This window comes from Typopeltis vanoorti, chromosome 19 (genome assembly GCF_054136105.1).
Source record: "Typopeltis vanoorti isolate ZY-2024b chromosome 19, IOZ_Tvanoo_1.0, whole genome shotgun sequence".
Classification (NCBI taxonomy): Eukaryota; Metazoa; Arthropoda; class Arachnida; order Uropygi; family Thelyphonidae; genus Typopeltis; species Typopeltis vanoorti.
Window position 1 is genome coordinate 78,394,061 of NC_143567.1, and position 12,179 is coordinate 78,406,239.

Sequence of the window (12,179 nt, forward strand, 5' to 3'; positions counted from 1 at the left end):
TAAAAGGGACAATGGTAGACATACAGTCTAATATCTGGTAGATAAATTTTAGTGCGAACCTTCTCGTATGCTGTAGCGTTCGAGTCAGAGAGAGTGGTAATTCTCACAGGTCTCCTTAATTTGGCAATGTTTTTCCACAACTTATCTCTTATTTTCAAGAAATACTGCTTACTGATGGTTGAGGCATTACAACCTGTGTACAGAATGTTACATTTATAACCTCGGACATTTCCTGTAATCCTCATCATTGATTCTCTCAATCTAGGGAAATTTCGAAACTTATTATATTCTCTGTGAGGAATGTGTCCAAAATTAGAATTCCATTTGTTGTTGGAGTAATTTCTTCTATCAAAGGAGCAATTCCTGGCAATGTGTCCAACTTTATTGCAACTGAAGCATTTAGGCGGATCTCTATGATCAATGAGATATTCTCTCCTTGTCTGAGGTTGGGAGACAATGGACATCTGTTGTTTAACATTCTCTAGTGCTTGCACTACCTTATCCAGATTAGCCAAAATGGGTTTATTTTGTCTTTCTACTTCCAGTCTGATCATCTCGCTAGTTTTATCTGCTGTGGGGTTGTAGTCTTCTTGAGATTTTTCAGTGTTTGCTGCTAATTGTTTCATCACTTCATCAAAACTATTCATTATTAGTTGTTGCAGCTTCTCTACTTCCTGGTGAACTAAGGTTTGTACTTCTTTCATTAACTTCTTGTTGGATTGTTCATTACTCTCAGATAAGTGGTTACAATTTATGGAATTCTCTTCCCTTCCTCTTTCTTTTTTAGTCTCCTTTGAGATTTCATTTAGGCCTAGGGAACAACCAGTCCTTTCTATGATGTTTACATGGCCTATATTGGATGAGGGACAAAGGTCTCCTATCATCAGTTCTTTCTCTTTGACAGCTATAAGGCACTCCTTTAGTGTGGTGGTGATCTTTTTATAGGCTGTTTCCCTGAGTTCTGGCTTAACACCTTGTCGAAACTGTTGATATGCTGCCCAATCCAAATGAGGTTTATCTGCATTGGATACATTCAGACTGTTAGAAAGAGTTAACAAGCGATTGTAGAATTTGGCAACACTCTTTATCCTTCTGTGTGATCCTTTGTAGTTTCCACAGATTTGGTCCAACACTTCTCAGTTTAGAAAATTGAGATAATAAAACTTCTTTAAATTTTGAGTATTCAAATGTTTCTCTAAGTACTGGAGATGAGTATAAAAATGTTTTTGCTTTACCAATTAATTTGTTTCTGAGCAATATCAATAACTGAAAGTCAGTCCAATTTGCTGTCTCTCTGAGTTTTTCAATAAAGGTAAAAAAAAACAATGCATCATCTGATTTCTCTCCTGAAAATTGAGGAAAGGCCTGTTGGGGGTTCACAGTTCTGAAGAATTCACTGTCTTCCATTCCTGTGATAGATGCAAGAGCCATATTGGATTATCATTTACTACTTTAATTCTCACAACTTGTTTAAAACTATTCAAAATATAATTCTTTGCCTGATTTGTTCCACAACCAACTCACCGTGATTCATTTAACCTTACTACTAAAGTTTTAGGAATTAGTTCCTCTTAAGTTAAATATAAAAAAAACTTAATCTCTCAATTAATACTTGTGAATCAACATCCTGTCAACTGCACCATTTTGTTGGATCGTAGCTTCTGCTCAATCAAGTTTTATTGTCTTATAGCTCTCTCTTGTTGGTATTTAACTAGTTGTAGGCTGATATATCATCCGAACATAAAGAAAATTTGTATTATACTGCGCCACTATGTTCTGAATTGCATGAGCAACTTTGATAAATCAATCTTCAACTGTACCAGGTTATTATAAAGCTGATATTAGGCCAAGGTTCTCACTATTAAGCAAAGCTCCCACTTTTGGTTCGAAATATTAATGAGCAGTTCAGTGAAAGAAAATCAGGCAAACTCTAGATTGATCTTAGATAAAAAAAAAAAAAAAAAACATTTAATGCAGTGTCAAATATAATTACATCATAACACAATATTCCAACAGGGACATTACAATTAAACAAATATAAGACTCTCATTAAGATACTAGTACACTACTCAGCAAGCTTAAAATTTATAATTAACTCTGACCAAGGTTACATCTCAAAACATTTTAAATATCAAATCAGTTCAAGATATTCAGAAAGAATACAACTCATGAACCATCAGACATTCATTTGTAATTCTCTAAGCTTAGTCAATCAAAATTAGTCCTTGTAAGTTCGAGATTCCTAAATTACAACAAATAGGCTTCTCAATATTCTCGTTCAGTCAATTTACACTTGATTCAATAATATAGCATTTGTCACTTGAAGAGGGAAAAGTCTTAGCACATCACGCATTCAATCTTGACTTGCTGAATACAGCAACTAGGAATAAATCACTTTCAGCGGAATTAATTTTCGTTACTTCACACTAAGTATAATAAGGTAATCTTACCAGGATATAGCTTCATTACATCATATGGAGATCGAACAACATCTTTAAAGTCCTTGCTGACTTTTACTTTGTAGTAACACAAACTTAAAAGAATCTTCTATTTCCGTGATTGATTTATAGACTCGGGAGAATATAACCTTTTTACACTAGGTATAAATTAAGTACAAATTTCTTCCTTTTCTTATTCACATTATCCTATGTCCTGCACTATTCCACTGCTAGGCATTAGGAAGTTTTGGTAGAAATCCAACTCCGAAAAGGTAAGTTAAAATGCCAAACGATTCCTGGTCCTTTCTATTCCGTTTTCAGCACGTCAAAATTCCCCTTCGATCTCTAGCTACCGTTCTCTATACTCCCCCATTCGTTTCTCCTTTCATTTTTGTTCCACTCGTTCCTTTTTCCTGCCAGTAACTGGTTCTCACCGGTTTAGCTCACATCGAACTTGCTTTTCCCTTGGTATATAGGTTGAGACAGAGTTGTGGAGTGAGTGCCCTCCCTCGATGAGTCTTTGGACTCCCTGGAGGTGTCAAATAATAATAATAATAATATAGTAGTTCACACTCCAACACGTGCGAGGAGAAATTTGCATGATTTCTCACAACAATCAATCAAATGATATCACAAAGAACCTCTGGATATATTAAAATTACATACATTACAGTTTCTTATATTATTATTAAAGGAATAAAGCAAATATAATAAATGATACTTTAATACAGAGCCTTTTCATGTCTATGATATACCCTAAAATTATATAAAGAAAATTAACAAAACTCAAAAAGAGTTACATGAATAACATTTTATAAGCAAGAGACCAACAAAATAAATTTAAATAAGTCCTGCTTATGATATGGTATATCATGTTAATTACGAATGATGTATTATTAATTATAAATATCTTCATTCACAATTTAACAAAACATATTATAATGAGATTTAAAATCTCTTCTTCTACAAGCCAAAAAGGTATTAATGTCAGCATTGTGCATGAATGCCAAAAATATTTGATACATCCTTTGGTGACAATCTTTAATTTATGACAGATGTGTTTCCAACAGAATTTAAGAAAGCTGCTTTGTAATACCTATTTATAAAAAAAAGATGCAAAAATGATCTCAAAAATTACAGGCCAATCTCTCTACTTCCTGTTTTCTCCAAAATACTAGAGAAATTGGTAAAAAACAAATTAGCAAATCTTTATGAAAAAAAAAAGCAATTAGAAAATGACATTGTATTTGTCATCTCATCACCGATATGCTCATAAAACTCACCATTGTCGGTGATAAATTGTTGATGTTGCAACCCTGATTTTCCAAGAAAAAAAGCTGACATCACTAGTACAGCAGTCAACATAAATGCAGTATCAAGAACTCTCAGAAAAGCAAAATGATGAGGGTATTAGAAATTTATTTAACATAAAAGGAACAATGGCATAGCTTTCTGACAACACAAAAATGAAATACCGAAATTCAACTAGTTTTGCAAAAAAAATACTGTTGCCCTTCCCATCGTCATATTTAGTTGAATGTGGCTTTAGTGCTGTAAATGACTTGCTACTAAAAGAAATCATCTGGATATCACAAACCATGGGGATTTGAGATTGAAAATAACTAAATTAGTACTTCAAATAAAAACTCTTTGCAGCAGACATCAAGCTCAAGGATTGCATTAACTTGGATTTTATTTTCTCGAGTTCAGTTCGATTTATGTTTTATAATATACAAAGTGTAATATAAAATTTATATTCATTGAAGAAAGTCAAATTAAAAACAGTTTTACCTATGTTCCTTTTTTATTTCAAGTACATATTTATATTATACTTTTTCAGAACTTGGCTGACTATTATGCTAGGGGGATCAAAATCTTTGAGACATTGAGGTGGGGCATGATCCAAAAAATGTTGGGAAACACTGCTGTAACCCTTCCCTCCTTACAGATGTTTACTGAAGATAGCCACGGAATCTAGCCAAAAATTTTGCTTTATCTAATAATTTTATTAAGTACTTTCTGCTTGAGTAATTTATAGTATCTGTAACTAACTTCACTCCCCCCCCCCATCATCAAAATCAATTTTAATTTTTGCTTTAACAAACAAAAGCATTTTATCCAATGCTTTTTTTTTTCCATTTCACATTTGACATCCATAGAAGCCGTATGGTCACTGCTGTGCCTCACATAGTTTTGGCAATGATGTCCTCTGCTAAAATAAGTGGTAGGGTCGCAGATTCCCTTTCCACACAAAGTTTGTAGAACAATCACAAACATCCAAACCCACAGTGGGATTCAAACCCACAGCGTCTTGGCTGGAGAGTGAACAATACGCTAACCACTCGGCCAACAAGGCTGGTTTTCCAATGCTAACGATTTAATAATTCAAGCAGAATGTGAATTAGCAGTGCATTTGGCCTATGAAAAGCAACTGTGAATGGCATTTCAGATTTTCACTTCCCGTGGAATGAGTCAAATTACATTTTTATATGTTTTTAGGAACGAATTTCTAGAATAAAATGCAATGATTTATGTTAATATCATAAGAGCTGATTTATTCAAGGCAAGGTATATTGAAGTTATAAATATGCTTGTTTTCAGTCAATTTATTGAGTAGTAATATCTTTCTTGCTTCAGAGAATTTAGTTTAACATTTAAACTTGTTTCAAATAGAAACAGCATTTAGAAATAAAACTTTGCATTACCTGATAGTATCAGATTCCCTAAACTGTTCCAAACAAATTGTGCAAATTTCCACATCATTAGAAGGAACATCATAACCCTTTGAGTGGTGTTGGTTCCCTTCATGCCTCAAGCTGCCTTTTGACTTCTTTCGCTGTGATAAGTTTTGAGACAAACAAAAAATACACTTTTAATTAAACCAATGAATTTATCTGATAGATATAACAATATTGCAGTAAAATCTATTGAATTTTATCACAATATGGCTGATCAGTGTTTCTCAATTTACTTTTGTGTATTTGTTCACTCAAAGCTACTAGGGCAGGAAAGGGTTAAGGATCATAAACCTGTGATCCTTAATGATGAGGAATCATTGGGGAATGTGAACAGCTACAGTTCCATTTTGCATACTCATTCAGAGCCTTTATGTGCAAACAAATGAACCCACTTTCTTACTTCAGTAGAATCAGTGTCACTTAACTATGACCTAAAACTAAACTTCTTGTCTAAACTATCTTCTAAGGACTAGTATTTTTTTCCCTTATGTTGAGAAGTTCAATATGACATATATCACATTCAATATGACTGCTATTCACAGCTTCAGCATGCATGTCAAAGAGATTATACAGTATAAGCTCTTAGCATGAATGCAGATATTACCTTCACTGAACATGAGTCTTCACCCACAGAAGACTGGCACTCTATCATGGAGCCTTTTACTGTAGTAAATAAGGAAATAATATATCCTTAGAAATCAAGAAAAATCTATAATTATATTTCTCTGGATTTCGAACCAGCATATGCTATTACTATCAGTCTGAGATCCAAGTCCTCTGTTGGATGTGCTGCTGATTTTCCTGACCACTATGTCTCAAGTCAGATTCCACTGAATGCATACCATACAACTTGCCTTTCTACACATTAAAGAAAATCACTCAAAAATGTCAGACTTATACAGACTTAGTGAGTTCTTGATACACCATATGTTCTCTTGTGTGCAAACACCCAGTGCTCTGCGATGCTTTACAATTATTATATCAAATCTTCTTTCACTACGCATTATTCCCGCTTCCTATGCAGGATCCGCATGTTACTTAGATGCAACTTCTTGTTAGTACCACTCCCAATTGACCTGTCACCTAGTCTGCCGCTGGGAGGGGAGATATATTTTTTGACTGTAGAAGCATATGTTCACGGGGCTGGTTTGCCTGCTTGCGGGATGAAAAACGCCAGATAAACTGGTGGCACACAATTATTATATCAAATAAAGACCCTTAATTTTGATGTTCACTTGCTTATATGATTTTCAGCCACACTGGAATCTAAGTCGATATTTAAAAGAACACAAACAACAAGCAGAGTATGCTTAAAGTGTGTGTGTGTGTGTGTGTGTGTGTGTGTGTGTGTGTGTGTGTGTGTGTGTGTGTGTGTGTGTGTGTTAGTTTTATATTAGTTGCAATGCATAATTCAGAAGGTTAGTTCATGTAGATTTCTAGATGATTGGAGCAGAGCTCTCAGATCATTTTATAGCTACCATCTATAAAAAGAGAAATAAAACTAAATGTGACAGTTACAGAAGAGCTTCACTACTGACTTTTCCAGGTAAGTTTTATGCAAGCATGAGAAATCATGGGAATATAAGAAGGATCTGTTTTGTATTAATTATAACGAAAAGCCAAAGGCTTCAATTCGGCAACATGAACTTATTTAAGTTAGGGGATATTACATCCCATATTGTTTCTTAGCCGAATAAGAAACTCAAAAGAGTTTCATGCCGAATATAGAAACTATATAAAGTTGGCCGATTCCAAGCGTAAGCAAATACCTGGATAGTGCAGCAACTGACCCTTGAAGGCAGTGCAAGCTGAGGCAACTCGTAAAAGGTGGAGCAAGCTCCGATCACTATTCTTGATATTTACCCATAATGTGAACTTAACTCCTAGGAGCTGTACTATTGTTCAACATTATGATAGAAGGTCACTACCCAGACTGGTTTCAACCTTTTTTGAGGTCTCATCAGTGAGTAGGTAGACCATGTTAATACCAAGTTTGTAGCGAACAGAACTTACATCCCTTTAATGAGAAGTGCCAAGAGGTGTCCTATTAAAGTATTAATTACAATGAAGAGCCAAAGGCTTCAATTTGGCGACATGAACTTATTTAAGTTAAGGGATATAATACAGCTCCTAGGAGTTAAGTTCACATTATGGGTAAATATCAAGAATAGTGATCGGAGCTTGCTCCACCTTTTACATGAGTTGCCTCAGCTTGCACTACCTTCAAGGGTCAGTTGCTGCACTATCCAGGTATTTGCTTACGCTTGGAATCGCCAAACTTTATATAGTTTCTATATTCAGCATGAAACTCTTTGAGTTTCTTATTCGGCTAAGAAACAATATGGGATATAATATCCCTTAACTTAAACAAATCTGTTTTGTAGATCTGCAAACAGTATATGACACAGGTGCCAAGAGAAAAGCCAGTCAAAACACTACAATTATATGGTGTAAATGAGACATTATATCAAGCAATACACAGTCTATATTTGAGTAAGCATTTTAAAATCAAACGAGGTATAATTAAACATTCACACATGTGGCACAGTAAATCATCAGTGAGAGCGAAGAACAAACAGTAAGGAATTGGAACAGTAAAACAGTACAACCAAAATGTGTGCCAAATCTGAATCTCTCTGTGCAAGTAGTTGAACATTTGTTAAAACCATTGGGCTGAAATGATAAATTAATATGATGCAATCTATTTTACACAACTGAGTATAACAATTTTCCAAACTTTTAGGATCATAAAGCAATCGTTATGATTAAGGTTTTATTTATGAAGTAGAAACTGAAGTAGAAAAAGTACTGAAGCTTTTCAAAGAAAGCTTCAGTACTGTCTTTGAAGAGCCTTTCATATCTGTACATAGATTCATGTAAAAGTTTTGTGTTTTCCCATTGGACCTATGGTTTGCATTTTCAATTCCATGCTGAGCCAAGCCAGATTTCTGCAGTTCAATGAGCCTGATGTGGTCTTGATGTGCAGAAATACGTTTGTAGACTGATCCTCCTGTTTGTCCATAGTACAGTTTATACTCCAGGTAGCATCACTGTTAAGAGTTTGTTTTTTGGAGAGGGTAACAGATTATGAATTTGGTTAATAGGTTTGAAAGTAGTGATAAATTTGTATTTTTTTTTTTATAATGTTTGCAACTCATTCAGAGATACCTTTGATGTAAGGCATGGAAGTCCTGTGTAGTTCTAATTCTTTTCTTCAATGTCGTCTTGGAGTGGTGGTGGTAACTATTTTTTGTGTTGTTCTTGGATTGAATCCACTCAGTAGAACTGTTTGTTTAATGGTTTCCAATTCCTGTTTGAGCAGCTCTTCAGAAGAACATATCTTGTGTGCTCTGGTCACTAAAGATTTTATGATGCCATATTTCTAAGATGGGTAGTGTTCTCATGTATTGTGAATATAGTTTCCTGTAAATGGATTTCTGTATTCTGAATTGAAAATACAAACCATAGGATCCAATGGGAAAACATAAAACTTTTACACAGATCTATGTACAGATATAAAAGGCTATTCAAAGAAAGTACTGAAGAACAATAGTAAGGAATTGGAACAGTAAAACAGTACAGCCCATGTGTGCCAAATCTGAATTCCTCTGTACAAGAGTAGCTGCACATTTCTTAAAACCATTGGGCTGAAATGATAAATTAATTACTATGATGCAATCTATTTTACACAGCTGAGTATAACAATTTTCCAAACTTATAACGATTGCCTTATGATCCCAATCTACAATCTACTTCAGGGGTCTTCAAAGAATGGCCTGCCAGCCATTTTGAAAAAATAACTACTTAACATTAAAACATGATTAAATAAAAAATAACTTTCAATGAAGCATGCGGCCACTAAGCTATACTGCGGTATTGAGAATTGTAAGATGCTTTCCAGATTCACAAGGAACACTGTGCATTTGATCCTTTACATAAAATCCTATAAAAATAAATATTAAATAGACATGCATCTTCAGCCATCTACCAGCGCCAAGTGGTACTTAAGTACTAGTACTAATGTCGCAGGTAGATGGCTGAAGCAGTAGTTTGTTCAAGTGTCCTGTCTAGTGCCTTCCAGATACATCTCAAAGGTTCTTGATACTTTGTTATTTTCATATAACTACAAGAGGATCTCATCCACAGTCAGTCAGTCGTGAACAGTGTGATATTCGTGTATAAGCGCACGCAGGTTTGTTGTGTCAGCCATAGCCTATTGTGGTTTTATACTGCCAGACTTTTTTTATTAGTGTGAGCCACATTCAGTGGATAATAACCGTTACACGGCCATTTTGAATCATTTTTTGGGTTCCTTCCATCACTATGGCATCTACGAGTAAAGAGCATATATCAAGTGATTCTTGTCGGGTTTTTAATGAAAAGTGGACCAATTTGTACTTATTTGTGCCGATTGCCGATAAGCAAGTGTGTTTAATTTGTTGTGAGTCAGTGTCAGTATCAAAAGAATACAATATAAAACGACATTATGAGATAAAGCATGCGTCCAATTTCGATCACCTTCAAGGGTGACTTCGTGTGGACAAAGTGAACCGTCTGCAAATTGATTAAAAATGCCAGCAGGGTACATTTAAAAGGTAGAGGGAAGAAAGCGAAGCATGTGTCAAAGTAAGTTATGTAATAGCTGAAAAATTGCTAAAAAATCAAAAGCCTTCTTGGATGGCGAGTTTGTGAAAGAGCGTCTCATCGATGCTGGGAATATTCTGTGCCCAAATCATAAGGAAGTGTTTAAAAAACCGAATTTGTTTGGGGTAACTGTAGCACTACGTGTTGAAGAACTTGCCAATGACATTGAAGGAACTTTAAAAAAAAACGGTCATTCGAATTTACGTCATATTCACTTGCTTTAGATGTGAAGGATACAGCACAACTGGCTATCTTTGTCCATGGCATTGATCAACAATTCAATGTGACAGAAGAACTGCTAGCGCTCGTACCTATGAACCTATGAAGGGAACGACAAAAGGCACTGATATTCTTGACGCCGCCAAGAAAATGCTCCAGCGTTTCAACCTCAGCTTAACCAACATCGGGGGTGTACTATAATGAAAAGATCTCTAGAAAAGTGGAATGAAGACATTAAATTAGTTAGCCGAAGAATCACTAACCTACGATACTGCAGATGACACAGTGATAATAGCAACAAACAAACAGGAATTAAAATCCATCCTAAATCAATTAGAATGGGAAAGCTTAAGTCATGGTTTACGAATAAATCAAGATAAAACCAAAATCATGATTTTAAACAATGCAGAAGAGATAAATATAGAAGGAATTGAAATTGTCGACAATTTCAACTACCTTGGAGTGATAATAACAAAAAAATTTCTAGATCTTAGTTAAATCAGCGATGAATGATTTAACTAAGATCTGGAAAGACAGCACATTTCCAAAAAGACCAAAATTAAGCTTGTAGAAATCTTAGTTTTTTCAATCTTTCTCTATGCTTCTGAGTCTTCTCTATTAACTTGACAATGACAGAAGAAGAATTGAGGCATTCGAGTTCTAGTGCTGGAGAAGATTGTTAGACAGAAAAACGAACAAACAAAAGTATCCTAGAAGAACTGAATATTCGCACAAGATTGATAAACATAATTGACAAGAGAATAGTGCAATATTTTGGACACATATGTAGAAGGGAAGGCAACTGCCTGGAAGAAATAATCATCCAGGGTAGACTGTGTGGGAAAAGAAAAAGAGGAAAACCCCCTCAACAGGTGGATTGACCAAATATCAAGAATCACTGGACTTAAACTAGAACAAGCAATAAGAGAAGCACAGGGGAGAAAGAAATGGCAAAGCATCATCAGGAAGGTCACGAGTCCTCAGATATGAGGAGATCCGAGAGAGCGGTACAATGGCTGAATCTTATTCAAAATAAGGATATTAAGAAAAAATGGAATTTGATTAGCAAAACAAATCAATCTTTTTTCTGCTGAGTGGGCAGAATACCAAGATCTTGGGAAAGGGGGGAGTATGCAATTAGAACCACCTTTAAAGACTGAAACTGTTGAAAGAAAGTTAGTAATGATGCAAACCTTTGGAGAATGGCGAATGAGTGGAATGGATTGTCAGACGTGGTTGTGAGTGCCCCAATAGTGAATAAATTTAAGGAGATATATGATAGATATAGTGTTAGTGGATAGTGTGGGTCTCCTGCACTAGAGACTTGACAGATAACAGATTAATTTGGAGGAAAACTGTTGATAGAAAGTTAATAATGATGCAAATTTTTCTTGTAGTGCTATATAACATTCTGTACACGTGCCTGAAGGAATTTGACAAGATTTGTTTTAAGTTTATGACCATACCAAACTTGTTACAGAAGTATTAAAAATGAAGTTTATAGAAAAAGTTGACATTTAATTCAGGAGTGTAAGAACAGAATTAATCTAACTAATCACTTAAAAAGAATGGGTGCAGGTGTTTGATGGCAAAAAAAAACAACAACAACAACAAAAAAAAAAAAGACCTAGAGGAAGACCAATGTCCCAGCATATTGACACAATAATGCTTTAGAACAAAATCTAATAATATCTGATAATACTCGAGATCAGATACAGTATCTATGTCAGGCCATGACCACTAGAGTATCCACTATTCTGTACACATGAAAATGCATATTAAGATATGATTTTTTTGAGCTTACCACAAATGCATTATAACACTTATTTTATTTACAGCATTACTTTCAATATATACAGGTGTCCCTTGCTTAACGTGGGATTTGATTAACACAGCAAAATTCATTGTGGCAATCCCTTGATATACGCAGCAAGGTTTTGATTAACGCGCCTTTAACCCTGTGGAGCTTGCAGCTGATCTCACAGATATATGCAAAATGTTTAATATAAATATTCTTAAACAATTCAGTGTATAGCTTGGAGGTCATGAGTAGCTGTGCATTCATATGTTACGAGTGATATTCCGCACTGTTTTTTTGCTGTCAGTTTGGTTTAACACATGTCATGTAAAGGTTTGTGAT

At 34.9% G+C, this 12,179-nt stretch overlaps 1 protein-coding gene across 3 annotated transcripts in view; it reads right to left on the reverse strand.

Annotated features, from left to right (window-relative positions):
* LOC150096276 (uncharacterized) overlaps nucleotides 1-12,179 on the reverse strand; it is an 89,322-nt gene that overhangs the window by 10,340 nt on the left and 66,803 nt on the right. For all 3 annotated transcript variants that reach the window (XM_090408886.1, XM_090408887.1, XM_090408885.1), the window contains exon 6: nucleotides 5,144-5,274. In XM_090408886.1, coding sequence (XP_090265012.1) covers nucleotides 5,144-5,274 — 131 coding nt within the window. The remainder of the gene's footprint in view (nucleotides 1-5,143; nucleotides 5,275-12,179) is intronic.